Here is a 27771-nt window from a genome sequence, read left to right as displayed (position 1 = left end):
CTAAAACGTATGTGATAGAATGCATATATTCCTTTTCATCTTAAGTATTCAATGAACACAGGTAATCTAGATTCTTATTCACCTCTCCTTAAATTTTTTGCTGGCTAAACATGAACACCTGTTCATGACGGAAAACTTGTAAAGTGTAGACATGAATGGAGGTAAACAATTACTCGACTTTTTGATACACCATAAAAAAAAAAAAAAAAAAAGGAAACTCCCAAAAGTCTTTACATTTCAAAACACCGATTTAGTGGTAATCTTTCCATTAAGCAAGTGGGTTTTCCTGTTTGAGCTTAAAAAAATAACCTCTTTGGGCGCCCTTACAATGCTGTGCAGTTTACAGCCACCACGGACCGCCTCCCAGACCCTAGAAACCTGTGAGAACAAGTTAGGGACTTTGCTCTTGCCATCCCTGTGCCATGAGCATTTCAACAAACCTCCGCGCGAGGGCGCCCTTCCCCCCACCCACCAGGTGACGCGTGGGGCCGTAAATGTGGCCAGCGTGGCCGTCACAGTAGAGCCGCACCCCCAGCCGATCTCGCCTTATTTAATTATGGAAGTCGGTAAAGAAGGACAGCCCCACTGTCTGTCCCCACACCCCAAAGAACATTCCCAGGCTCCGGGAAACTCTTCCGGCCCTCCCCCCGGGAACCGGAAATGGCTTCTCCCTCGCCAGCGCGCGCGGCGGTTACATCACCCGCCTAGCAAGGGGGGCGGGGGTGTCTTATTATGGGGCTGCCCTCAGCGTTGCCTGCACAAATATGTATCAGGTCTGCCACGAATAGATTCCGAAACTTTGCCTCCTGGTTTATAGTCAGTCGGCCGGCAGGCACTGTGTAAACCCAAGCGGAGAGAAGTCCAAGCAGCGAGGCCCCGGCGGCACTGGCCAGCCTCCTTTCCCAGGCGTGGGCCCTAGTCGGCCTTCCCGCCCCCGCTTCCCCCGCCCCTTACAAGGGGACCTGCGCTTGGTCAGGCAGCCACTGGTGCGACTTCCTTCCTCTCGGAGCAAGATGGCGGGGGGCGAGGCTGGCGTGACTCTGGGGCAGCCGCATCTTTCTCGCCAGGATCTAGCCACCTTGGTAAGGTTTCGTGCTGCAGGGATACGGAGGGAGCTCAGAAGTGAGTGATAGAGCCTCCCGGGAGGCGTTGAGATCAGGCAGTGCCGGGATGTCGGGAGCATGCATTAGGAGGGAGCCTTGGAGTCGGGCGCCCTAAGCTGAGCTCGCGCCGCCGGCTGCACCCCGGCAAGTCTGCGAGCTGTGCATGGGCGTGTAAGATTGTGGGATTTCGAGCCCCCCGAAGGATTCGGCTGGAAAGTGATGGTGTTAAATGTCACTAAGGCTTTTGCTTCTGAAGGTCTGGGGAGGGAGTATCTACATAGTCCTTAGCCCTAATACTGTCAAGTTTGGGGGGCCTCGGGCCTTCACATCTCCCATAGTGAGTGGAGTTGTCTTCTCTAACGATGAAGGACTCTTAGGGCATCCCAGCCATCAGAACAGAAGATTGCTTTTTCAGGAAAAGCGCTTTGGAAGCTCTGTGGAGCAAATGTAAAATCAAAGGAAAGTTGTGATTGGTCTTATGTACAGCGACTTAAAATAAAAATGTTTGGTTGTAGGATGTTAGCAAGTTGACGCCACTTTCACACGAAGTTATCAGCAGACAAGCCACGATTAATATAGGTAAGATAAGAGTAACTTGGTGGGGTGCTTGGGTGGCTCTGTGGTTAAGCATCCGACTCTTGACTTCGGCTCAGGTCATGATCTAGCAGTTTGTGGGTTCCAGCCCTGCATCAGGCTCTGTGCTTACAGTGCAGAGCCTGCCTGGGATTCTCCCTCCTCCTCCTCCTCCTCCTCCTCCTTCTTCTTCTCTCTCTCTCTCTCTCTCTGCCCCTCCCCCACTCACACGTGCTCTCTTTCTCAAAATAAGTAAACAAAGCCTTAGTCTTTTCGTGACCTGACTTGTTTGATCTCGACAAGTAATTTTTTAACCTCTTCCTTTGTGTGATTACCTGAATTATATGAGGACACAGACTTTCAAGAAATAGACTTTGAGCCCTTGTGAGCAAAGCACCTGTCAGATTTTGTGGGAAGCACATATTGTTCCTGCCTAGTTTACAGACTAGGTGAGAAGATACATATAAAAAGTTTAGTAGCATAAGGCAATATGTAGTCGTATGTATCAGAGGAGTTGAAAATGTGGTGGTATTTGCCACACAGGGTTATTGCAAGGGCAGAATTTTTAAAAATTTTATTTGGTATATAAGCTGTTATTAAGTAGTTTCTCTCCCTGCCCATTGCCATCTAGAACTTTAGAGGAGAAGGTATGTTGACTGAGTGTCAAGTTAGAGTATCTGACAGCCTGTACAAACAGCACAATTAAATCTAGTTGAAAGTAAAGCTCTACCATCAGGTTATTAAGAAATTATAAGATATATGTTACCCTTGCTAGCATTACCATAATTAAACCTAGGTGGTTTGCTTGTTTTCATGGATTCTTTTTGGTTGTTTCAGGTTGTTTCATACCTGTTTACTTCACTCTGGATATACTGGAAAGTTTCTTAGTATATAGAATTTTATGTTCTTGTTGAGTGTTTATTTTTGTATTTAACCTAATTTTTTTTAAGTGTTAATTTTATTTATTTATTTATTTTAAAAATTTATATCCAAATTAGTTAGCATATAGTGAAACAGTGATTTCAGGAGTAGATTCCTTAGTGCCCCTTACCCATTTATCCTATCCTCCCTCCCACAATCCCTCCTGTAAACCTCAGTTTGTTCTCCATATTTATGAGTCTCTTCTGTTATGTCCCCCTCCTTGTTTTTATATTATTTTTGTTTCCCTTCCCTTATGTTCATCTGTTTTGTCTCTTAAAGTCCTCCTATGAGTGAAGTCATACGATTTTTGTCTTTCTCTAATTTCACTTAGCGTAATAACCTCCAGTTCTATCCACATAGTTGCAAATGGCAAAATTTCATTCTTTTTGATTGTCGAGTAATACTCCATTGTGTATATATAGCACATCTTTATCCATTCATCCATCGATGGACATTTGGGCTCTTTCCATACTTTGGCTATTATTGATAGTGCTGCTGTAAACACGGGGGTGCATGTGTCCCTTTGAAACAGCACACCTGTATCCCGTGGATAAATGCCTAGTAGTGCCATTGCTGGGTCGTAGGGTAGTGCTATTTTTAGTTTTTTGAGGAACTTTCGTACTGTTTTCCACAGTGGCTGCACCAGCTTGCATTCCCAGAGTGTTTATTTCAGATGAAGGCAGTCTTTCATGTGATTAGAAACATAAAATGAATAGCTTTTACTATACTGACTGTAGTTTTTGAACAAGATTGTCTTTACATGGAAGGTTCACTTCAGACCTGTATCAGCATAAGGTTTGGGTAGAAAAGAATATGAAGGAGGAAAAACTGAAGTCACAGTTGGTTTTACATTGATATTTATAGGGAGTTACAGCTTTGGGTTTTCTCCTCTGATGCTATTTGAAAAAGTATTTGGTATAATTGAATGCATATGAATTAATTTCTTGTACTTTGTCTGTAGGTACAATTGGTCACGTAGCTCATGGGAAATCCACAGTTGTAAAAGCTATTTCTGGAGTTCACACTGTCAGGTTCAAAAATGAACTAGAAAGAAATATTACGATCAAGCTTGGATATGCTAATGCTAAGGTGAGCTGTGTATACTGTGGAACTAGAAATAACTTTGTTGAATGTGCACGTAACAAATTTGAATCTTTTTTTTGTTGGAACTTTTAGATTTATAAACTTGATGACCCAAGTTGTCCTCGGCCAGAATGTTATAGATCCTGTGGAAGTAGTACGCCCGATGAGTTTCCTACAGACATTCCAGGGACCAAAGGGAACTTCAAATTAGTCAGGTGAGCTCTTTCATGCTAAAAACACTTTATATGTCATATTCTGTTGTCTTCTAATTATCCTTTTTGAAGTATTTAACTGAGATATTAAATAATGAAACTGCTGAATGTTTTTGTTTTTATATTTTTTATTGTTTTGGTTGTCTATTATGACAGTAATTTGAAAAGTCAAGTATTTCAACCTCCATTTAGATACTTGAGTGCAAATTCTTCAAAGGAAAGGTATCACGCAAGCAGGTGGAAACACAGCTGTTTGGATTTAGGGGATGCTTTTTGCCAGGCTTCCTAAATTTCTTTTAAACAATGTTGTTTCTGTTTTTTAGATAGTGGATGAACAAAGCAATATTTAATTACCTCTCTTAAATACATGGTCTTGTTACCCATCTGTTTTCTGAATATGATTCATATCCTAGTTTTTTATCAGAGGATACAGACTTTTGCCTAGTGGTGTTAATGTGGGATTGGGAATGGCCCACAAAGAAATTTTAGATTGGGGCAAAGCTGGAACTAAGGAGAGATGAGAGTGAGGCTCTTGCTTTGGGCCCCAAATATAAGGGGGAATATCCCCCCGAACACCTCAGTAATCAGGGTAAATAGTATTTTGAGACAGTGCTTTTTGAAATTAATGCAAAGAAATCTTAATAAATAGAATGTTGTTTGTTTAAATTAGACAATTACAGATTTTTTTCTCTTCATTATCACTGTTTTTGGCTCATTGTGGCATTATTAATTTTGATACTTTGCTCATCATGGACTTTTTTGCATTAATTTTGTTTTAACACTCTTAAATTTAAATATTATTTATTTTGATTAGCGGGTTTTTTTGGCACCGTCTTAAACTTTGCACCTGAGGCAGATTCCTCCCTTGGCCTTACCCTAGTTCTGGTCCTTGATCAGAGATCACGTTTTTTTTTAAATGGCCAAATTGTAAATATTTACAGCTTTGCAGACCATAGGTTCTCTGTGAAGAGGCTACTCATCTCTGCTCTTGTGTTATGAAAGCAAATACAAATAATATGTGCTTGAGTGGGTATGGGCCAGGTTTGGCCTAAGGGCCTTAGTCGGCTAACCTCTGTTTGAGATCATGTCATTGTGAGCCTACACTTTTTGGATATAGTGATTCTGAATGAGTAGTATAGTTTTATTAAAATAGTACTGCTGTCTCTACTTCACATTAGCAGTTCCAGCTTTTCAAGGTGTTAGAGGAATTTTTGGCAAGTTATTCTTTCAGATGGCAGTGCCTGTTCTGTTAACACTGTTTTAGCTTTCAAATCAATGACATTTCCAGCATATACTCTGTACCATACTCTATACCCTATTCCTTTTGATTGGATTTGGGAATTTCTGTCTGCGGAAATACAGATTGATCTTAGGACTCATTGTTACTTCTTAATTATTAGACACGTGTCCTTTGTTGATTGCCCCGGCCACGATATTTTGATGGCGACTATGCTGAACGGTGCAGCAGTGATGGATGCAGCCCTTCTGCTGATAGGTAAATACATCAAAGCTGCCTTGGACAGATCAGTGTGGAACGAATCCAGGGTGGGATATTGAAACGAGAACCAAGGCCATTAAGGGCCATTTCCCTTACCTAAGGGTGACACCGACGGGAGGTAACATGTCAACTAGGATGACATCCCTGCCTACCAGCTGTCACACGATAGTAAACAAGATCTGGGGCTGACAGGTGAATCCTTACAGTAGTATATATTTTGAAAAAGTTGATAGTGCGTTTTTCCCGTCTAGATCACGTGAAATGATTTCTTATTTTAGTTTTAAATTTAGTTATAAATGTGCCTTTTTTTTTTTTTTTTTGGTCTGTGCGTCGTCCACTGCAACATTGACACATAGTGGTTTTATTTAGATGCAGATCTCCTAATAAGTGCTAAAGTGTAGACCTCATTGGGGTTTTCAAAGCTAGGGTTTCTTATGTGAGCTCTTAAGAGATTTCATTGACATGGAACATAATTTTTAAAAGCATGCCACGTATATACAGTACAGGACATCTGAACATCACTGCTTAGGGAAAATGATCATTGGAGTGCACAACAAAACGTGCTCATTTCTATGTGATACACTGTTGGTTATCTTCACATTTAGTGTTCTTCCCTCCCTTTGTTAGAGAGTACCCTTTGATGGTAGTTGAAATTCACAGAATGTAATAAGCGTCTTCCCTTCTGAATTACTCTCTGCCCCTCAGGAGCTGGACTGGGCCAAAACATCTCTAAGACTGAATAGAGCCAGAGGGCTATGACTTACCCTTGAACAAAAGCTAAGGGCAGACCCTAAATGCCAAACTTGTTGATTCCAAGCTTCTTGCTTAGGATCAGGGATGAGAGCCAAATGATTTGGAGGCTGTAATGAATGCAAGCACAGAGAGTGAAGCAAGGGCAAAAGGTGGACGCCTGGCAATAATAGGACTTTTGCCTTGAGTAAGGATAAGACCTGGACAAATTTTCTTTATTAGATGCCAGGTAAAAATTTTTTTGGTAGTAAAATAGACATAAAATAAAATTTACCATTTTAGCTGTTTAAACTGTACAACTCAGTGACATTAAGTACATTCACAGTGTTAGATGAGCATCACCATCTTCTAGTTCCAGAATATTTTCATTGCCCCAAAAGGAAAACCACATGCCCGTTAAACAGTCACTGTGTACCATATCCCTCCCTCTAGCTCCTGGCAACCATTTATCTGCTTTCTGTCCCTGTGGATTTGCCTGGTCTTAATATTTCCAGCTGATTCTCATGGCATCTTTCTGATTCTTTGTCATCTAGCTGGTAATGAGTCTTGTCCTCAACCTCAGACATCTGAACACCTGGCTGCCATAGAAATCATGAAACTGAAGCATATTTTGATTCTACAAAATAAAATTGATTTGGTAAAAGAAAGTCAGGCTAAAGAGCAGTATGAACAGATCCTTGCATTTGTACAAGGTAAGAAGCCGTGATACTTAATAAATCTGTGAATTGTTTAGACACGTATATAGTCCAGATACAGATGTTAAATTACCTTTTACTATAATAGACTATCTGAAATAGAATACATTTATGGATTTTAAGCCTTCTTTCTCTCCCTAGTATTTGTTAGCCACCTAACACAACTAGTGAAATCTTTGTTTCTGAATTTAATAAACTTGGTTTTAATGTTTATTTTTGAGAGAGAGCAAGCGAGTGAGCACGGGAGAGGGGCAGGGAGAAAAGGAGAGGATCTGAAGCAGACTCTGTGCTGACAGTAGAGAGCCTCATGTGGGGCTCGAACTTACGAACCATGAGATCATGACCTGAGCCGAAGTTGGATGCTTAGCTGACTGCGTCACCCAGGCGCCCCTGAAAATTTTTTTTATTGAAGTATAGTTGACCTCCTATTACATTAGTTTCAAGCATACAACATAGTGATTCAACAGTTTCGACAATTTTATACATTATGCAATGCTCCACGTAGTAAGTGGAGTCACCAACTGTCTTCGCGCACAGTTCTTACATTATTACTGACTACATTCCCCATGCTGTACATTTCATCCCAGTGATTTTTTATTTTATAATTGGAAGGATAAACCAAAGTATATTTCTGCTGACTGAAAGTTAGAGCTGAAGTTTGTATCCTGGAAACTATCAGATTTAAAAAAAATAATAACTCACTTTAAAGAACAAAAGCATTTTTTTTTATACTTAGGTCTTATACTATTTATTCTTACCAGGTAGTTACTTTGATCATTGGAACTGACAATGATTTATTTAGCCTTTATAGTGTCTATTTCTCTAACAGCATGGTGTTTTTCATTTCACAGCAGACATGATGCATGTTGTTGACAATTCTCTCTTAGCCTTGTTGGTGGAAAGGTTGAGTTCCTGTGAACTCAGTTCTGTTGTTATGAAAAAGAATAAGTCCTTTTGATGAAAATCTAATTATGTTTGGTTCATTTCTTTGCCCAGCCTGTTTGACATATAATTAACAAGGAGGAAATATTATATGAGCCAGTAGTCTTTGATTAGCACCGAGTCTGTAATTTTACTTTGACATTTATTGGGAGGTTAATTACATATTATTAGAAATCTTTCAACTAGTAAAGTGCTCTTTCCCAGGAGTGTTAGTATTTTATTCCTTTAGACAGTGTTATCATTTTTAGTATATTAAATATATATGTTAATATATTTTAGCAGTTTTTTTCTGTAAAGGAACTAGTGTTCATTTTCAGGAATAGAACAAACAATACTGCCACCTTTCTAAACAGAATTATCACTTTTATCCTGTTGCTGGCATTTGTGGGGGGATGTTTAGGCATTTGTTTGAGCAATCTTAAGTGTTTCATGTAACACAGATGAAGTTCTATTAAACTAAAGAATCTTAATCTGAATTTCCTATAGGTACAGTAGCAGAAGGAGCTCCTATTATTCCAATTTCTGCTCAGCTGAAATACAATATTGAAGTTGTCTGTGAGTACATAGTGAAGAAAATTCCAGTACCCCCAAGAGACTTTACTTCAGAACCCCGACTCATTGGTAAGTGACAGTATTTGTCTTTATTTTTATTTTTTTTGATGTTTATTCATTTTAGAGAGAGAGACAAAGCATGAGCAGCGGAAGAGGGCGAGGCAGAGAGGGAGACACAGAATCGGAAGCAGGCTCCAGGCTCTGAGCTGTCAGCACAGATCCCCACATGAAGCTCGAACCCATGAACCGTGAGATCATGAACTGAGCCGAAGTCGGACACTTTAACTGACTCAGCCACCCAGGCACCCCTGTCTTTAACTCTTAATTTGATCTTTTTCACATTAGTGATTTTCCTCTAAGGGTGTTTATTAATACTTTTTCTTTCTACAGAGGTGATAATAAATTACCATCCTTATAAAAAAATTTTTTTAAGTTTATTTTGAGAGAGAATATGAGCGTGAGTGGGGAGGAGCAGAGAGGGGGAGAGAGAATCCCAAGCAGGCTCTGCGCTGTCAGCACAGAGCCCAACATGGAACTAGATTCCATGAACCGTGGGATCTCAGAACCTGAGCCAGAATCAAGAGTTGGACGCTTAACTGACGGAGCTGCCCAGGAGCTCCTTAAACATTGTTTTTTTTAATAACTGCGTGATATTCCATAGTATGGGTGTACCATCATATGCCCCCTATCAATTAACTTTTAACTTATTTCCCCTTTTTTCATCATAAGTAAGGCTGCAATAAATGTAGGAGTAATAATAATAGATTTTGTATAAAGTCACCCCTGTGTGTATAAGAATTATGTGGCTGCTGTTTTATTTATTTTTTAATTTTTTTTCTTTAAGATTTATTTATTTTTGAGAAAGAGAGGCAGAGTGCGAATGGGGGGGGGAGGGGCAGAGAAAGGGAGACAGAATCCAAAGCAGGCTCCAGGCTCTGAGCTGTCAGCACAGAGCCGGAGGCGGGGCTTGAACTCATATATGGTGAGATCCTGACCTAAGCTAAAGTCGGTGGCTTAAGTGACTGAGCCACCCAGGCATCCCTGTGGCTGCTGTTGTAGAAGTTAACTTAGAAAAGAACATTTCCTTTAAAGTTAAAACGAGCAGAATTGGCTTTAATTTGTTTTGTTTTCTTTTAGTTATTAGGTCCTTTGATGTCAACAAACCTGGCTGTGAAGTTGATGACCTTAAGGGTGGTGTAGCTGGTGGTAGTATTCTAAAAGGAGTATTAAAGGTGAACTGGATTTTTATTGTCTTTGTTTTGTTTGTTTTTCCCTTGTCTTTTTTTTTAATGTTTGTTTATTTTGAGAGATACTGAGATCTCGAGTAGGGGAAGGGCAGAGAGAGAGGGAGAGAGAATCCCAAGCAGGCTCCATGCTGTCATCGCAGAGCCTGATGTGGGCTCAGTCTCATGAATCATGAGAACATGACTTGAGCCAAAGTCCAGAGTCAGATGCTTAACTGATTGAGCTGTCCAGGAGCCCCTGTTTTTCTCTTGTTTTAATCATAAGGTGGATAGTATGGATACTCCAAACAGAAAGTACTATTTTCTGAGTATGGAGAGAGGTGTGTGTGGTATGTAGCTAGCAACAGTTGGATGAAAGGTTCTGGTTTTGAAACTCTATGTCTGTTTTTTGTTTTGTTTTGTTTTGTTTTTTAATAGCAGTCTTTGACATAGAAAAAGAATTGCCTTTTCAGTTATGGGGTGTTCCTGTTAGGACTTTTGATATGTAAGTGGTAATTGTATCATCCCAGGGTGATTCTAATTACAAACTTACATGTTTACAGGTGGGCCAAGAGATAGAAGTCAGACCTGGTATTGTTTCCAAAGATAGTGAAGGAAAACTCATGTGTAAACCAATCTTTTCGAAAATCGTGTCACTTTTTGCGGAGCATAATGATCTTCAGTATGCTGCTCCAGGAGGTCTTATTGGTAAGGATTTCTTTTCTTAACCTTACGTTTTTAATTTGTGGTATTTTTCGTGGGAAAAGGAGTACCCAAAAAGGTGTATTGTAGATTTTTAATTGGGTATTTTAAATGATTGGGTTGGGGGAATGTTTGTGTGGTTAAGCTTTTGATTTTAGTTCATAAGATGGTTTCATGTGTTGATAAAAATTATTTTAAGCATAAAGAAGAATACATTTTGGTTTAGTATATAAAGGAATGCCTTTTAGCAATAAAGTAAGTTTTATGACCCAGTGTTAAAACACCCAAGTATACTTTTTTGTCTACACAGTTATGGCGGTAGAGAGTGGTTGTTTTTGTGTGTGTGTTTTGCAAATGGAAAGTTACCCACAAATGTCACTTGAATCATGTCAGATCATATTTACTCTGAGGTGAGACTAAAAAAATAACTCTGATTATATAGGAATTACTGAGATGATTTATGGATTTCCTGGTCACTTATAACTTATTGTTATTACCAGATACCCAGAAAAAGATAAGATTTAGTAAGAATTAGACCTATTGTACCTTTGGATTAAAGAAGAAATTGTTGGATAAAGAAAGAGTTTGTCTTTTGGTTCTCTGGTCTTTAGGTATATAATTCATTTTTTTATCCTATCTTGTAATTAATAGTTTATTGTATATAATTTAACGATAATGCTCATGTAGCCACCACCCAGCTTGAACAGTTGTCAATACTTTATTTTGCTTCATCTTTATATCTTCTTCCCTCTCCTCATACACAGCTAAAGTATTTTGAAGTGGATCCTAGGAATCAGATAATGAAGTCATGAAGTTTTTTTTTTTTTTTTTTCTTTTGATTAGCCCTCCAGGGGAGAATTGGCAGGCAAATATTCTATAAATTACTCATTATGAATTTTGTATCTTCTTACTCTTTATTAAGTGTAGTCACACTCACTTTTGAGTTAGGCTATCATTTCTGTCCTTTGTTTAGAATTTAAATCAAACGACTGTCCTCAAAGGCCCAACAAATCCGTAGGTTTATGATTCTTTCTTCAGGTAAGACATATTTTGTCATACCTATGTAGCTATTACATGAGTGTGGAAGTGTAAATGTGTGTTAAAACGTACAGGTGTTTGCTTTACTTGTTTGACTAAGTTTTGGGTAGACAGCTTAATGGGAAATAAAAAGTTGGACTTTATGTATCTTGTTTTATATCAGGAGTAGGAACAAAAATTGACCCCACTTTGTGCCGAGCTGACAGAATGGTGGGACAGGTACTTGGTGCAGTTGGAGCTTTACCAGAGATCTTCACAGAATTGGAAATCTCCTATTTCCTACTTAGACGGCTTCTAGGTGTACGCACTGAAGGAGACAAGAAAGCAGCAAAGGTAAGTGCTCTCTGTAATTCCTGTTTCAGAAAAGTGGCAGTGATGTTAAGACCAGTTTTGAGGTTCACTCTTTGACAGTTAACATGGGATTAAGAAAAAGAAAATGTGAGTAAATTTGATTTTCTACTTTCAGAAAGTCATTTATTGAGAACTTAGATATGGTTATCAGTTTAAAGTAAAAAAGCCAAAAAAAACCCAAACAAAAATGTATGTCCCAAATGTCAGTGACATGAAACTGTTACTATCCGTATGATTTTGATTTTTAAAGTTTTAGGTTAAGTCAGCAGAGATGGACAGTTGCTGACATCTCTTGTTGGCAAGGATGTAGGAGAATAATAAGCATGCCTTTTTGGAAAGCATTTTCTTGATTTTAGGGTTTATTTTTCCCCGATTTACTTCCCTAGGTGCAAAAGCTGTCTAAGAATGAAGTGCTCATGGTGAACATAGGATCCCTGTCGACAGGAGGAAGAGTTAGTGCAGTTAAGGCCGATTTGGGCAAAATCGTTCTGACTAATCCTGTGTGCACAGAAGTAGGAGAAAAAATTGCTCTTAGCCGAAGAGTTGAGAAACACTGGCGGTAAGTTTATTAGCCTCTGTCACTAATAAAAAAGTCAATTCCCTTAAGTTCTTGGTGGTGTATGTGCACACTTTACCTTGAACATAACAGTTACTGAGGCTGTAGCTCAGCTCTTCTTTTGGATGGCTTTGAAATCTTTATCTCTAGCCCTGATCTGTGATACACACAACCTATGAAAGAAACCGGTGAATTTAGATTCAATGTTTCTCTTATCTTTAGCTTTTTAAAACATTTTATTTGGAGATAATTTCAAACTTAACAAGAAAGTTGCAAGAATTGCACATAACCTCCTGTATTCCCTTTTCCCAGATACACCGTTTATTTTTACATATGCGTGTAAGTACTCTTCTATATGTATATACTTTTTGCTCAACTGTTTGACGAGCAGGTTGTATGTATCATACCTCTTGATCTCTTAACAGTTGGTGTATATTTCCTAAAAACACGGACATTCTCTTATATAATTGCTTCAAGAAGTTAGCATTGATAAATTACTGAAATCTCCAGTCACTAATCCAGTTATACGGCTTTTCCCAATAATGTCCTCTAGTCCCTTCATTCTAGGCTCATGCATTGCATTAGTTATCATGTCTCTTTGATCTCTAATCTGAAACTTTCTCAGCTTTTCTTTGTCTTACTTGACATAGACTATTTTGAAGAATATAAGCTGGTTTTTAGACTCTTCCTCACTTTATCTGAAATTTCTTAAGATGAGATTCAGGTTATGTAGTCTTGGCTGGAATACTTTATATAGTTGGTGATGCCTCCTCAGGGAATCATAGCCAGAGGCACATGAGATCTGATTGCTCCTCCTCGTTAAGGTTAATTTTGATTATGCAAGTAAGGTTTTGTTCCCATTTTCTATATAGTTACTCTTTTTTTTTTTTAACTTTTTAAAAAATAGTTTTTTTATTTTTGAGAGACAGAGTGCGAGTGGGGGAGGGGCAGAGAGAGAGAGGAAGACACAGAATCTGAAGCAGGCTCCAGGCTCCAAGCTGTTAGCACAGAGCCCAACATGGGGCTCGAACCCATGAACCGTGAGATCATGACCTGAGCCAAAGTCAGACACTCAACCTAGCTACCTAGGCGCCCCTATAGTTACTCTTTTTACCTATGCACCTCATTTTGTGGGAAGACTAGTTGAGACTATGTGATTAGTCTCCTCTTCATCCACTGATGATTCTTGTCTGAATTGAACTTGATTATGTTATTAAAATGATGACATCCCTCCCCCAAACCTGCCACTTCTCATTTATTATTCTTCCCTATTATTTACTTAAGTAGTTATAATTTAGCCTCGTGGAGTCCTATTTTATTCAGTAGGTTATGATTCATTACTGTCCTTATTTATTTTGATACCCAGATTGTTCAGGATTCATCCAGTAGAGACTCTTGAGGCTGGCTCCTGTGTCCTTTTGATACGTCCCCACCTTTTTTTTTTTTTTTTTAATAGTTCCTTACTTTCTGGCACAAAATGTTCCAAACTCCTCTCATACCTCCCATGCTCCAGTTTTAGAATTGGCCGTTTTTCCAAGCCTGGTTTCTTTTAGTGGGAAATGGTATTTAGAAATGAAGATGTAGGTGCCAGGTGTGTTCATTGTTCCTAGGGTGCTATTCCTTCTAGGTCTTTTGAGTGGATAGAGCTAGGAAACACACACACATCTTAGACTTCTCTTTGCTTTTAGTTACCTGGTTAGTTACTGCAACTACCCTTCCTATTCTTTGTGACCTCATTATATCCCTATAGCCATTCTTTCACACCTAAAAGTTACTGCCAAAGATTCCTAATTTACCTCTTCCTTTGTTAGTTAAGAATTCGGTCAAAATTAATCTTCCTAAAACATCTTTATTATGATATGTTCAATAATTTTCAGTAGCTTCTCATTACTTTATGATATTCAGGACCTTTCTGGAAGCCTGCTTCAATGCATTTTATGTTTCTTCCTTCTTTGTCTCATATAAACCCTCTAAATTACATTGTTCTGTGTCCTCATTGTTGTCATAATTATTCATATCTTTGGCTGTCTGTTTTTTCCTCAGTACTTCCCTTATTAAGGCTTTCCTGATACCGTGCCCCATGAAGGTTTCTCATCACTTACTGTTCAGAAAATCGATCTGAATCATTATTCTCTAATTGAGACAGAGTTTAACTTTTGGTTGAATTTTAAGTAAATAATCCTGCTTTGTGGTGATTTATGTCATTTGATTTTATTCTTTGGTATGATTATACTATTTGCTATTATAGACATAATGATTTCCGGGGTATTTTAAAATAGGCTTAAATAGTAAACTTTGAAAAACTCACAGCATGGAGTGTATTAGTCTCAGAATGGTACAATTCCTAGATCAGAATAGATTTAAAATAAAAGGATTTTTTTGTGTCTGCCCGCTAATCCTTTAAGAGATCTCTGTCCAAATGAAACTTTAGATTTTGCTTAAAAATTAGCAAGACTCCACCATAAAACTGTTAAAACTAGTAATAAATGGGGGCGCCTAGGTGGCTCAGTCAGCTAAATGTCTGACTTCAGCTCCGTCATGATTTCATGGTTTGTGGGTTCGAGCCCCACCTCAGGCTCTGTGCTGATGGCTCAGAGCCTGGAGCCTGCTTCAGATTCTGTGTCTTCCTCTCTCTCTGCCCCTCCCCTGCTTGCGCTCTGTCTCTCTCTCTCTCAAAAATAAATAAACGTCGAAAAAAAATTTAGGGGCACCTGGGTGTGTCAGTTGGTTAAGCATCTGACTTCTGCTCAGGTCATGATCTCACATCTCATGTTCGAGCCCCACATCAGGCTCTGTGCTCACAGCTCAGAACTTGGAGCTTGCTTCACATTCTCTGTCCCCATCTCTCTGCCCTCCCCTGTTCACTCTGTGTCTCTGTCTCTCAAAAATAAACAAACATTAAAATCCTATTTACAGTTGCCCCAAAAAGAATAAAATACCTGGGAATAAATTTAACCAAGGAAGACCTATACTCCTTGGTCTGTAAGACTTTGGTGAGAGAAAGTGAAGACAACACAAATAAATGGAAAGATATACCATGCTTATGAATTGGAAGAATTACTATTTACAGAAAAAATTTAACATTTATTTATTTTTTAATGTTTATTTTTGAGAGAGAGAGACAGCAGGGGAGGGGCAGAGAGAGAGGGAGACACAGAATCTGAAGCAGGCTCCAGGCTCTGAGCTGTCAGCACAGAACCCGATACGTGACTTGAACTCACAAACTGAGATCATGACCTGAGCCCAAGTCGGGCACTTAATCAACTGAGCTAACCGTGTGCCCCTGTGCTTATTTTTGAAGGAGAGAGACCATGTGTGACTGTGGGAGGGGCAGAGAGAGAGGGAGACAAAGAATCTGAAGCAGGCTCTAGGCTCTGAGCTGTCAGCACAGAGCCCGACACGGGGCTCAAACCCAGGAACCTTGAGATCATGACCTGAGCCCCAGTCGGACACTTAACCGACTGAGCAACCCAGGCTTCCCTTCTTTGGATTGGAAGAATTACTATTAAAATGTCGATACTGTCCAAAGCAATCTACAGATTCAGTGCAATTCCTATCAAAATACCATAGCATTGGGTTGCCTGGGTGGCTCAGTCGGTTAAGCGTCTGACTCTTGATTTTGACTCAGGTCATAATCTCACAGTTCATGGGATCAAGCCCCATCTGTGTAGGGCTGTTAGCACAGAGCCTCCTTTGGATTCTCTCTCTCTTCCTCCCTCCCCTTGCTTGTATGCTCGTTCTCACTTTCTCAAAATACATTAAAAAAATACCATATCATTTTTCATAGAACTAGAACACACAATCCGAAGATTTGTATGGAACCACAAAAAATTCCGAATAGCCAGAGTAGTCTTGAGAAAGAAGTATAAAGCTGGAGATATCACAATTCCAGATTTCAAGCTATACTGCAAAGCTGTAGTAATCAAAACAGTATGGTACCGGCACAAAAATAGACGCATAGACGAATGGAACAAGATAGCCAAGAAATAAACCCTCACTTAAGTGGTAAATTAATCTATGACAGAGAAGGCAAGAATACACAGTGCGGAAAAAAGTGTCTCTTCAATAAATTGTGGTGGGATAACTGAATGACTACACACAAAAGAGTGAAACTGGACCACTTTTTTACACCATACACAAAGATAAATTCAAAATGGATTAAAGACCCGAAACCACAAAACTTAAAACATACTGATCTTTGATATTAGCCTTAGCAACATATTTATGGTATGTCTCCTCAGGCAAGGGAAGCAGAAGCAAAAATAAACTATTGGGACTATACCAAAATAGAAAGCTTTTGCACAATAAAAGAAATCATCAACAAAATGAAAAGACAACCTACTGATTGGGAGAAGGTATTTGCAAATGATAGCTCCAATGAAGGGTTAATATTCAAAATATATGAAGAACTTGTACAACTCAACACTGAAAAACCCCAAACAATTCAAGTAAAAAATGGGCATCTGAATAGACATTTTTCCAAAGGCATACCGATTATCAACAAACACATGAAGAATGTTCAATATCACTCATCATCAAGGAGATGCAAATCAAAACCACAATGAGATATCACCTTACATTACTCAGAATGGCTAGTATAAAAAAGACAAGTGTTTGGCAAGGATGTGGAGGAAAGGGAACCTTCATGCATGTTTGTGGGAATGTAAATTGGTGGCAAATACCGTGGAAAACATTATGGAAGTTCATCAAAAACTTAAAAATACCAGTAATTCCACTACTGGGTATTTACCCCCCCCAAAAATGAAAACACTAATTTGAAAAGGTACACCCCTATGTTCATTGCAGTGTTATTTACAGTAGCCAAGTGTCCATCCATAGATGATTGGATAAAGTAGATGTGGTATATGTACACAACAGAATATTACTCAGCCCAAAAAATATTTAAATCTTGTCATTTGTGACAAAATGGATGGAGCTAGAGGCTATTACACTAAGTTAAATAAGAGAAAGACAAATATTATTACTTTTAAATGTTACTCATTTTTTGAGAGGCAGAGTGTAAGTTGGGAAAGGGCAGAGAGGGAGACCCAGAATCCAAAGCAGGCTCCAGCACAGAGCCTGATGCGGGGCTCAAACCCACGAACCGCGAGATCATGACCTGAGCCTCAGTCAGATGCTTAACCGACTGAGCCACCCCGGTGCCCTGAGAAAGACAAATATTATATGCTTTCACTTGTATGTGGAATCTAAAAAAACAAAACAAGCAGGCTCGTGAATACAGGGACAGATTGATTTCTGGTGGTGGAGTGAGGTGGGTAGGGGGATGGGTGCAATGGGTGAAGGGGATTAAGGCTTCCAGTTATAAAATAAGCAAGTTCTGGAGATGAAAAGTAACAATTGAAGGAGCATGGTCAATAATAGAATGTGTGGCACCAGATGGGGAGTACACTTAATGGTAAGCATTGAGTAATACAGAGAATTGTCCAATCGCTATATTGTATACCTGAAACCGATACAATATATACCAACTATACTTCAATAATAAAAGTATTTAAAAATCAAATTTAATTTAGCAAGTGTGTTAATATTTTTAAATGAGAACATCTGAATGATTTACATTCTTTAGAGTTGTGGTTTTACCCCATGAGATGGGTTTTGTTCTAGAAGCTATTGCTGAGGTAGCAATCCAGCCTACTCATTGATTAGAGAAAACACCAAAAGGGAGCAGAGGTTCCTCTGCTACTGAGAGTAATCTGCTACCAGACTATATATTCTACTTCCTCTCTAAGTTTTCTTTACCAGCCAAGGTCATGCTAAATCCTTTGTGATCTGTCGAGTGCTGTGAATGGTAAAAAAGCATTTTTCAATGAGGAAAGGATAGAGAATGAGATATTTTAGAAAATCAGGCTGTGGTAGATTGTGTATCAGCATGAATACTTTGGTGGACTAGACTGGTGGTTCTGGAGGGATTAGTGTATCCCTTTATTCTAGGGATAGAATAAAGACAAGCATATTTGTAGTAGCAACTTTTTGTTTGCTTTTTTTGGTCATTTATTATCGCTGGAGCCCATCTTTGTGAGCCTGAGAATCTACGAAGATAGCGTGAGCTTTCTTAATGGAGCGCAGGTTTTGGAAACATTCATAGCAGATAGGCAAGTAAAACCACTTACGTCATATGATTGTGTGGTAATGATAATGAAAGAGGTGTAAAATTCATGATTTAAAAATTTTGTTTTTTGCAGTTTAATTGGCTGGGGCCAAATAAGAAGAGGAGTGACGATCAAGCCAACAGTAGATGATGACTGAAGAATTCCAGTTAAATAATACATTTGGATGGAATCAGAATTTGTCTTTACAACCTAGGGGTATATTTTCATAGCAGTACTGGGAAATTAATTTCACAGCTCATTACCTTAGTGGCAGCTCTAAGGTTATTCTCATTTTTTGGTCATGAAAATTTAACCTCTACTGCTAAATTAGGATCTACAATAAATGTAAAAATTGGCATAATGTTGGATTGAATCTACATTTTAGCAGAAATTAATCATTCACAAATAATGTCTAATTTATACATGATCACAGGTTTGAAATGAAATTGCTACAACCAGCCTTTGCTGTAGCACACGTACCAAGAAACCTGTTTGAAATAAAGGTTTTCTTCTTATTTTGCATGATTCATCTTTGAATAGTTCCAGGCTTGAAGAACTGTTATACCAAGTAAAAACTTGAAGGCACAAATTCTTGGAAACCAGCTTTCCTTTGCCCCATATTTAATGTTGCTTTATGTTTGAAACTGTGAGTGAAAAGGAAATTAATAAAACATTACCCTTTAGATCATAGGAGCCCATTCTCCTGGACGCACCTTTCCATCCCCTTCCTCGTTTCCTTAACTGGAACACAGGAAACTAGAGCCGCTTCTCCTCATCCTCTCCCTGATGCCCTGCAGTTGTTTCTGCATTGCTTATTACCTGAAACCCTCTAGCTTTCCCCCATTGCAAAATGCTCTTACACCGGATGATTCTAGATGAGTAACAGAGATCTTTCTAGGCCTTATTTTGTTTTTTCTTAACTGATTAATCAGGCTGTAATGTAGAGTCTAGTATTAGTAACCGTTGGACCTTTCAAGATGTCATTTTCCATGTTCTGGCACTTTCCCTGTGCTGTGCTTTTATTTTTTTTATTTTTATTTTTATTTTTATTCTTTTGTCTCTAAGATTCTCCTAGAGCACTAGCTCCCAACTCTGGCTGACATTAGATTTGCTGGAGAACCTTTAAAAAAAAAAAAAAGTTGGCCTGCAGAGATTCTGATTTAATTCACTAGGGGTAGAACCCTGGCACTGATATTTTTAACTCCTCCCCCCACCCCCCACCAGTGTTAAGAAACAAGTTTAGAGTTGAGAAGTAGGCGTATCAAATAACAGAATTGACTGAGTTTTGCTGATCATAGTCTCTAGTTTGCTTTTCTTAAATTTGTACTTACCACGGGACTTGATGCCACAGTCATAATATTATGCCTTTTTAGGCATTGAAATTGCCTTGTAGAAATTGAGAAGATATGACTATGAATTACAGGTTTTGAAGAAGGATATAATGTTACATACTTGATTGACTTGGAAGGGTTTTGTTATAGCATGAAGGACACTTAAATAAAGCAAGGTTCTAATCCAGACGTATGTTTTATATTTAGAATGTCCCCATGTGTTTTATAAGCCCCTTTCACCAGAAATTCTGAAATAACATAAGACCCAAAGCTTCAATAGTTGACTAAATTTATCTTCATATCGTGTCACAATTGAAAGCACAATTGGTCATCCGCATGAATTTTCAACAAATGTGCAAAGCACTGTGCTTAGTGTACAAAGATAGAAAAAAAACAGTGGGCCTGACCTGATTTTCTTAAAACTTGAAGTCAGTGCATAGATTCTTAGCAAAAGCTATACCTGGTTGAGAATCTGCTTGTAACGCAGTGTTGCAGATGAAAGCACATTGTGTGTGTAAATCCTGTTGGCTCACCTGTCAGGCAGTTTTCAGAGTCTGACTAGTTCTCATCCACTCCACTGTTAACAACTTAGTTGAAGCCACCCTTAGCTTTCACCTACAATAGCCCTGTAACTCCTTCCTACTTCCACACTTGCCCCATTGCAGTCTGTTCTCAGCACAACCCTATTAACCTTTTTGTAAGAGAATGATGTATGATAAGTTGTAAAGCTAGTTTCACAGAAATGGGGGATTTGAGGGCAATCTCGCTGTGACATCACGTGATTTCCAGACTGACCTAGAAGGTTCTCATGATTTCACTCTTTGTAACCTCCAAAGATGATGATGTGTGTGTTTGGGCTTTGCAGAGGAAAAAGAATTTTCTTCTAACAAGAGTGCATATAACTGTACTCCTAAAACTTCTGAAATCTCATTTCTAGAAAAATTTAATATGCTGAAGCTTTCAGTGAAATAGATGCTTTTCTAGAATTAAAATTTTTATAAGTTATTGAAAATGAAGCAGATACCCTTAAAATACTTACAATCAATTAACTTGAATTATTAAAAAATTGCCTCTGCAAAAGTTTCCACAAACTCAATATATGTTTTGTCAAATTTCACAGAATAGGTAATTTTTGTTTAAGAATATGGGAAATGAAAGGACAAGAAAGGAGACCTCATAATTCAAAGTAATGTCCCTGGTGTCCAAACCTGGAGAGAATACTACCAAAAATAAAAACCACTAGAGTTTATTCTCACCCAAGTTATAAAATCCATACTAAAATATTAGTAAGTTAAGTCCAGCAGTATATTAAAAGAATAATGCGTTCTTGGGTACACTTGGATGTTAAAGAGATTGAAAGAGAAAAGCATACCTTGAAGATGTATTTAATACAATCCACAATAACTTTTTAAATGTAGGTAAGGTAGAGAAGGAAACTATTAACTTGATTACAGTGTACTTGTTAGTAGAGAACTATCAGAATCATGGTTTTGAATGATGAAATATTGGAGTACAGTAACATCCTCCATAATGCCATAAGTGGGGTAAAAAGTTTTGGTTGGGTAAAAACACGGAGTTGTAAGGTTAATGAAATAACTAGGATGACGTTCAGGGTAGGAAGCAGTTATCAGTGGCATGACACTGGAATTCACATTTTTTTTTTCTGTATATTCTTCTCATTAAGGTCTGGAACAAGTCAAGAATGCCAGCTAACACTTCAGTTCTACGACAGTGTTTTCTGAGGCTTAGCAAATGAGATACAGATATTGGGAATGGGAGCAACAGAACATTACTTACAAGGTATAAGATTGTTTAGAAATACAACCCAGAAATTGAAAAACAGGAACTGCGCAGAGAGTTCAGTGAGGTGAGAGAGTTAAAGATAAGCATGCAAAAAGTACTAGTTTATTAAGTAGTTTACTAATTAGCTTAAAGCCCTCCACCCCACTTACATACAGACAGATCAGAAAATGCAATGGGTATAAACTATCCAGGTGTAAATTTAACAAGACTGCAAGATCTATATGAGTGAAACATTTGCTGAAGGACAAAAAAGGAGATAGGAATAATGAGAAAATAGGCAATATTCTTGTACGCAAATACTCAATATTGTATAGATGGCTGCCATTTTTCGTTGTAAATTCAGGGCAATCTGAATAAAAATTTCAGTGAGACTTTAAAGAACTTGTCCAGCTGATAAAGATTTGGAAAAGTAAATTCGCAAGAATGGTAAATAAACTTTAGGAAAAGAATTATTATAGGAGAATTGACTTACCATGTTTTAGAACTTTATAAAGCCACAATATCAGAAATGTGATACTGGGGCACCTGGTGGCTCAGTCGGTTGAGCATCCAACTCTGGATTTTGACTCAGGTTATGATCTCGCGGTCATCAAATTGAGCCCTGCATCAGGACTAGGATTCTCTCTCTCCCTCTGTCCCACTCCCCCACTTGAGCTCTCTCTCTCCAAAAAAAAATAAAAATAAAAATATGTGGTAGTGATGCAGAAATAGACCACTGGAATAAACTTTACAGCCACATAAAATTTTAGTAATACATGCTATAGGTCACATTTTATGTCAGGAAAAGGAAAGATATTTTTAGTCCAAATGGCTAGGCATTTGGAGATAAAAGGTCTTTTATTTAAAATCTTACCTAAGGTTTCATTTTAATGGGACAAAATTAGGAATAAAGAAAAAAGTTTATTTTAATAATTTGTATGAGGAATGCAAAACAAACCCAAAAACCATGAAGGAGAATTTGGCAGATCTGACGTCTAAAAATTCAGAGCAAGGCCAAAGATAAGATGTAAAAGCTGATAGATTGAGAGAAAATATTTAAAACTTAAATGACCTGTGAAAGATTAATATATATCTGGAACAAATTGGTAAGATACAAAAATAGAAATGGGACAAAATATTTATCGTGTCCCTTTAGTTGAGCTAAAGACTGGCAGGAAGAGAGGTCATGTTGATTCATGAGCACACTGATTTGACTTGGGTGAAGACTGAAGTTAGTGGCAGTCAAGTCCCACAGGTAGGAGCCAATGTGGCATCTACTCCATGGAGTTTTCTCTGTGCCTCAGACTTAACAGGAAGGGGCTGTACTGCTGCCAGTGACTCTCTCTTTAAAAATTTTTTAAATGCTTATTTATTATTTTTGAGAGAGAGAGAGAGAGAGACAGAGTGCAAGCAGGGGAAGGGCAGAGAGAGGGAGATACAGAATCTGAAGGAGGCTCCAGGCTCTGAGGTGTCAGCACAGAGCCATACGCAGGGCTTGAACTCACGAGCCATGAGATCATGCTCTGAGCTGAAGCTGGGCGATCAACCTACTGAGCCACCCAGGTGCTCCTCTGCCAGTGACTTTCTTAAAGGCCAGGTCTTGCTGGATCAGAGAATAATGAGTTTTGTCCTGGGCGATTGTGCTTTTATACTTAGGGATTGTGTCACTGTTCAGGAAGCACTTCTACAAATACTTAACGCTTTCATTTAAGGGAATGTTCACAGGGGCGCCTGGGTAGCTTAGTTAGTTTGGTGTCCAACTCTTGTTTTTGGCTCAGGTCGTGATCTCACAGGTTGTGGGTTCGGGCCCCACGTCAGGTTCTGCACTGACAGTGCAGAGCCTGCTTGGGATTCTCTCTCTCTCTGCCTATCCCTTGCCCACGCTCTCTCTCTCTCTCTCTCTCTCTCAATAAATAAATAAACTTTAATAAATGTAATGGAATGTTTACAAATATCGGGCATTAGGGAAATAACACTGCATTCTGGGGGATAGAACACCACTATTGAACAACATGTCTGACTTCAGTTTCTGGCAACAGGGAAAATCCATGTTGCAAATATGTCTGGGCTATTTATACAAGAAATACATATACCCAACACAGATTTGTAAAGTGCTGAGTCTATCTAGTAAAAAGAAATGTGCAAACAACGTGATTCTTTTTCACTCATTAAAATTGGCAAAAATTGTGTCAACTATACTAAAAAAAAAAAATTGGCAAAAATCGAAAAGATTTATACCAGTGTTGGTGAGGATATATTGTTGGTGAAAAGTAGAAACTGGAATGTTCTTTGAAGAGGGCAGTTTAATTATATTTTTATTTTTTTAATGTTTATTTATTTTTGAAGGAGAGAGAGACAGAGCATGAGCGGGGGAGGGGCAGCGAGAGAGGGAGACAAAATCTGAAGCAGGCTGCAGGCTCTGAGCTGTCAGCACAGACCCTGCTGCGGGGCTTGAACTCACACACCGTGAGATCAACTCACAAACCGTGAGCCAAAGTTGGATGCTTCACCAACTGAGCCGTCCTGGTGCCCCCAGTTTGATTATATCTGTCAAGATTTAAAATATCTCACCCTTTGACCCAGAATTCTTTATCTGGGAAAGCCTCATAAACAAATATTTGCTCATGTTCATAAAGATCTACATAGGATGTTTATTCCAGCATTGTTTGTTGTAGCAACAATTGTAAGACACCTAAATGTTAGAAGGGAATGATTAAGTACATTTTGTGGTACATTTGTTCTATTATGAAATAAAACCATAATCCACCTTTTAATTCAGCCCTGTTTAAAATTAAAGGTGAAAATATTGGTCCCAAAAGTGTTTTATGAAAACCCTGAGAGGAAATCATGTCTTTAACTTATAGTGCTTTGAGAATTCAAAATCCATTATTCGTTGTTCATCTTAGCAAAAAGAACAGTGTCAAAGGAACAAGCTCTATGTCAGTGTTAGCTTTGACTCTGTTAGAATCACAAGTTTGTTTTCTCTGACAAGTTGATAGGGAGAAAGCCAGGGCCAGTCTCTGGATTCATGCCACTCACACAGTAGTGAAATTATACATCAAAGTGTATCACTGTCGGACTGGTATATTTATTACAATCTATATTCCTACAATAAATACTTTCTAATAAATATGATTTTCTACTACAAGCGTACAGTGGGTAATTCTCTCAACAAGCATAAAAATGTAGCAGGATTCATAACTTTCAGTATCACATTCCAAAAGAGTTAACAATAAATCTTTCATAGATAATATGTATGTCAAGAATGTCACAGCAGGAGTTTCACCAAACAGGAACACATTTTAGTGATGGCAAGGTACTGAAAATGTGTAGCTCAAACTTAAATGAGACCTTCATCCCTTGAGAATCATCTTCAACCTTCTCCAAAGGATTGTAAAAATACAACAAAACCCATCAGTCCAGTGGTTTGCATTCTCAAACTCATTCAACAATCTCTGGCACTAATTCAAGAATCTTTTGTCTTTAACTTTCTGGTCAACTACTATCATGATTCATGGCCTGTTTTTCTTTTTGCCAAAGACCATTTTTTGGCTTTTTTAGTCTCTCGTTTTTATTTCATTGATTTCTTACCTTTGTTTCTTTCTTTCTTTTACTTTCTTTGGATTGATTGTCCTATTTTTTACTAAGTACTTCATTAATTTTCTTTCGGCTTTTCTCATTTCTAAAATATTGAAGACCAGACACTTCCCACTTGGGACTTTTATAGCAAAATCAAACAAGGTTTTATTAATTTATTTAGACATAATCTATATTCAATAAATTGCCCAAATCTTGAGTATTCAGTTTGATGAGTTTTGGTTATTTTATACACCAATGTATCTATAGCCCAGATAAGATGTAGAACATTTCCGTCACTCCAGAAAATTCCCTCATGCCTACAATATGTAGTCTTTTGGCATCTGAATTCTTCCATATAGGGTGTTTTTGAGATTCATCTATTTTGTAGCATGTATCAGTAGTTTGTTTCTTTTTATTGCTGAATAACATTCCACTGTAAAGACAGTACATTTTGTTTATCCATTCACCAGTTGATGGACATTTGGATTGTTTCCTCTTTTTGGCTATTAAGAATAATGCTGCAGTGAATATTAGCATTCAAGGACACATGTTTTCATTTCTTTCTCTTCATTTCATTTCTTTCATTCTCTTGAGTAGATTCCTAGGAGTGGGGTGAATGTTAGGTTGTATGGTAAGCCTATGTTCCACTTTTTAAGAACCTGTTAAACTGTTTCCCCAAAAGCACCATTTTATATTCCCATCAGCAATGTATGAGGGTTCCACTTTTTCCACATCCTTCTCAAAACTTTGTATTGTCTCTTTGTTTTTATTACAGTCAATTTAGTGGATATATCGTGCTATCTCGTGGTTTTCATTTGCATTTTCCTAATGACTAATGATGTTGAGCATCTTTTCATGTATTTATTAACATTAATATTTCTTTGGTGAAATGGTATTCAGATTTCTTGCCCATTTGAAAACTGGGTTATTTTGTTATGAGTTGTAGCAATTCTTTATATATCCTCAGTACAAGTCTCTTATCAGATATATGATTTTCAAATATTTTCTTCTGTTCTGTGGCTTGTCTTTTACTTTCTTAATGGTATCGTTTGAAGTGCAGTTTTTAATTATGATGAAGTCCAATTTATATATATATATATGTGTGTATATATATGTGTGTGTGTGTATATATATATATATATATATATATATTTTATGGATTACGCTTTTGGTATTCTGTCTCAGAACTCTTTGCCTGCCCCAAGGTTACAAAGATTTTTCTCCTTTGTTTTCTTCTAGAAGTTTTATAGTTTTAGCTCCTGCATTTACATCTATGATCTATTTTGAGTTAATCTTTTTTATTCCAAGAAATTTTATTTTAAGTTTTTAAATTTTAACTCCAGTGTCGTTAACATACAGTGTAACATTAGTTTCAGGTGTACAGTATAGTGATTCAGCAATTCCACAACATCACCCAGTGCTCATCCCAAGTGCCCTCCTTTAATCCCCTTCACCTGTTTCACGCATCCCCCCCCCCCACATCTCCCCTCTTGTAACCATCAGTTTGTTCTCTATAGTTAAGAGTCTGTTTCTTGGTTTGTCTCTCTCTTTCACTTTTCCTTTTTCTCATTTATTTGTAAATTCCACATGAGTGAAATCATATGGTATTTGTCTTTCTCTGAGTTATTTTGTGTGACATTTTATCTCTAGCTCCATCCATGTTGTTGCAAATGGAAAAATTGCATTCTTTTTTATGGCTGAATAATATTCCTGTGTGTGTTTGTGTGTGTGTGTGTGTGTGTGTGTGTGTGTGTACCACAACTTCTTTTTATTTTATTTATTTTTATTTTTTTATTTGTAAATTTACATCCAAGTAAGCATATAGTGCAAAAGTGATTTTGGGAGTAGATTCCAGTGATTCATCCCCTTTGTATAACACCCAGTGCTCATCCAGCCAAGTGTCTTCCTTAATGCCCCTTACCCATTTAGCCCATCCCCCACCCACAGTCCCTCCAACAACCCTCAGTTTGTTCCCTGTATTTAAGAGTCTCTTATGTTTTTCGTCCCTCCATGTTTTTATATTATTTTTGTTTCCCTTCCCTTATGTTTTGTATTCCCACCAGCAGTGCAAAAGAGATCCTCTTTCTCCTCATCATCACCAACATCTGTTGTTACCTGAGTTGTTAATGTTAGCCATTCTGACTGGTATGAGGTGGAATCTCATTGTGGTTTTGATTTGTATTTCCCTGATGATGACTGATGTTGAGCATTTTTTCACGTGTCTGTTAGCCATCTGGATGTCTTCTTTGGAAAAGTGTCTATTCATGTCTTTTGCCCATTTCTTCACTGGATTATTTGTTTTTTGGGTATGGAGTTTGGTAAGTTCTTTATAGATTTTGGATACTAACCCTTTATCTGATATGTCATTTGCAAATATCTTCTCCCATTCCATCAGTTGCCTTTTAGTTTTGCTGATTGTTTCCTTCACTTTGCAAAAGCTTTTTTCTTGATAAGGTCCCAATAGTTCATTTTTGTTTTTGTTTCCCTTGCCTCCAGAGACTATTGAGTAAGAAGTTGCTGTGGCCAAGGTCAAAGAAGTTGTTGCCTGTTTTCTTCTCTAGGATTTTTTGATGGCTTCCTGTCTTATGTTTAGGTCTTTCATCCATTTTGAGTTTATTTTTGTGTATTGTGTAAGAAAGTGGTCCGGGTTCACTTTTCTGCATGTTGCTGTCCAGTTTTCTCAGCACCGCTTGCTGAAGAGACTGTCTTTATTCCATTGGATATTCTTTCCTGCTTTGTCAAAAGATTAGTTGGCTATACGTTTGTGGGT

General features: G+C 38.1%; 1 protein-coding gene across 1 annotated transcript; it reads left to right on the top strand.

Annotated features, from left to right (window-relative positions):
- The first annotated feature begins 958 nt into the window (after nucleotides 1-958).
- On the top strand, nucleotides 959-18824 carry EIF2S3 (eukaryotic translation initiation factor 2 subunit gamma). The gene is made up of 12 exons (XM_019433529.2): nucleotides 959-1082; nucleotides 1619-1682; nucleotides 3559-3686; nucleotides 3774-3895; nucleotides 5293-5387; nucleotides 6674-6832; nucleotides 8264-8398; nucleotides 9467-9561; nucleotides 10116-10260; nucleotides 11456-11625; nucleotides 12030-12202; nucleotides 18403-18824. Exons 1-12 carry the CDS (start codon nucleotides 1014-1016, stop codon nucleotides 18464-18466), a joined length of 1419 nt encoding a protein of 472 aa, XP_019289074.1. The 5' UTR covers nucleotides 959-1013; the 3' UTR covers nucleotides 18467-18824.
- Nucleotides 18825-27771: the final 8947 nt, after the last annotated feature.

The sequence above is a fragment of the Panthera pardus genome, unplaced genomic scaffold (genome assembly GCF_024362965.1).
Source record: "Panthera pardus isolate Hobbes unplaced genomic scaffold, ASM2436296v1 HiC_scaffold_27, whole genome shotgun sequence".
In the NCBI taxonomy this organism is placed as follows: Eukaryota; Metazoa; Chordata; class Mammalia; order Carnivora; family Felidae; genus Panthera; species Panthera pardus.
This window is presented reverse-complemented; position numbering and strand designations above follow the sequence as displayed.

Coding starts and splice junctions, on each gene's coding strand:
- EIF2S3 (XM_019433529.2), top strand. CDS start 1,014: ATGGCGGGGGGCGAGGCTGGCGTGACTCTGGGGCAGCCGCATCTTTCT. Junction 3,896..5,292: donor GGGAACTTCAAATTAGTCAG/GTGAGCTCTTTC, acceptor CTTAATTATTAG/ACACGTGTCCTTTGTTGATT. Junction 10,261..11,455: donor TGCTCCAGGAGGTCTTATTG/GTAAGGATTTCT, acceptor GTTTTATATCAG/GAGTAGGAACAAAAATTGAC.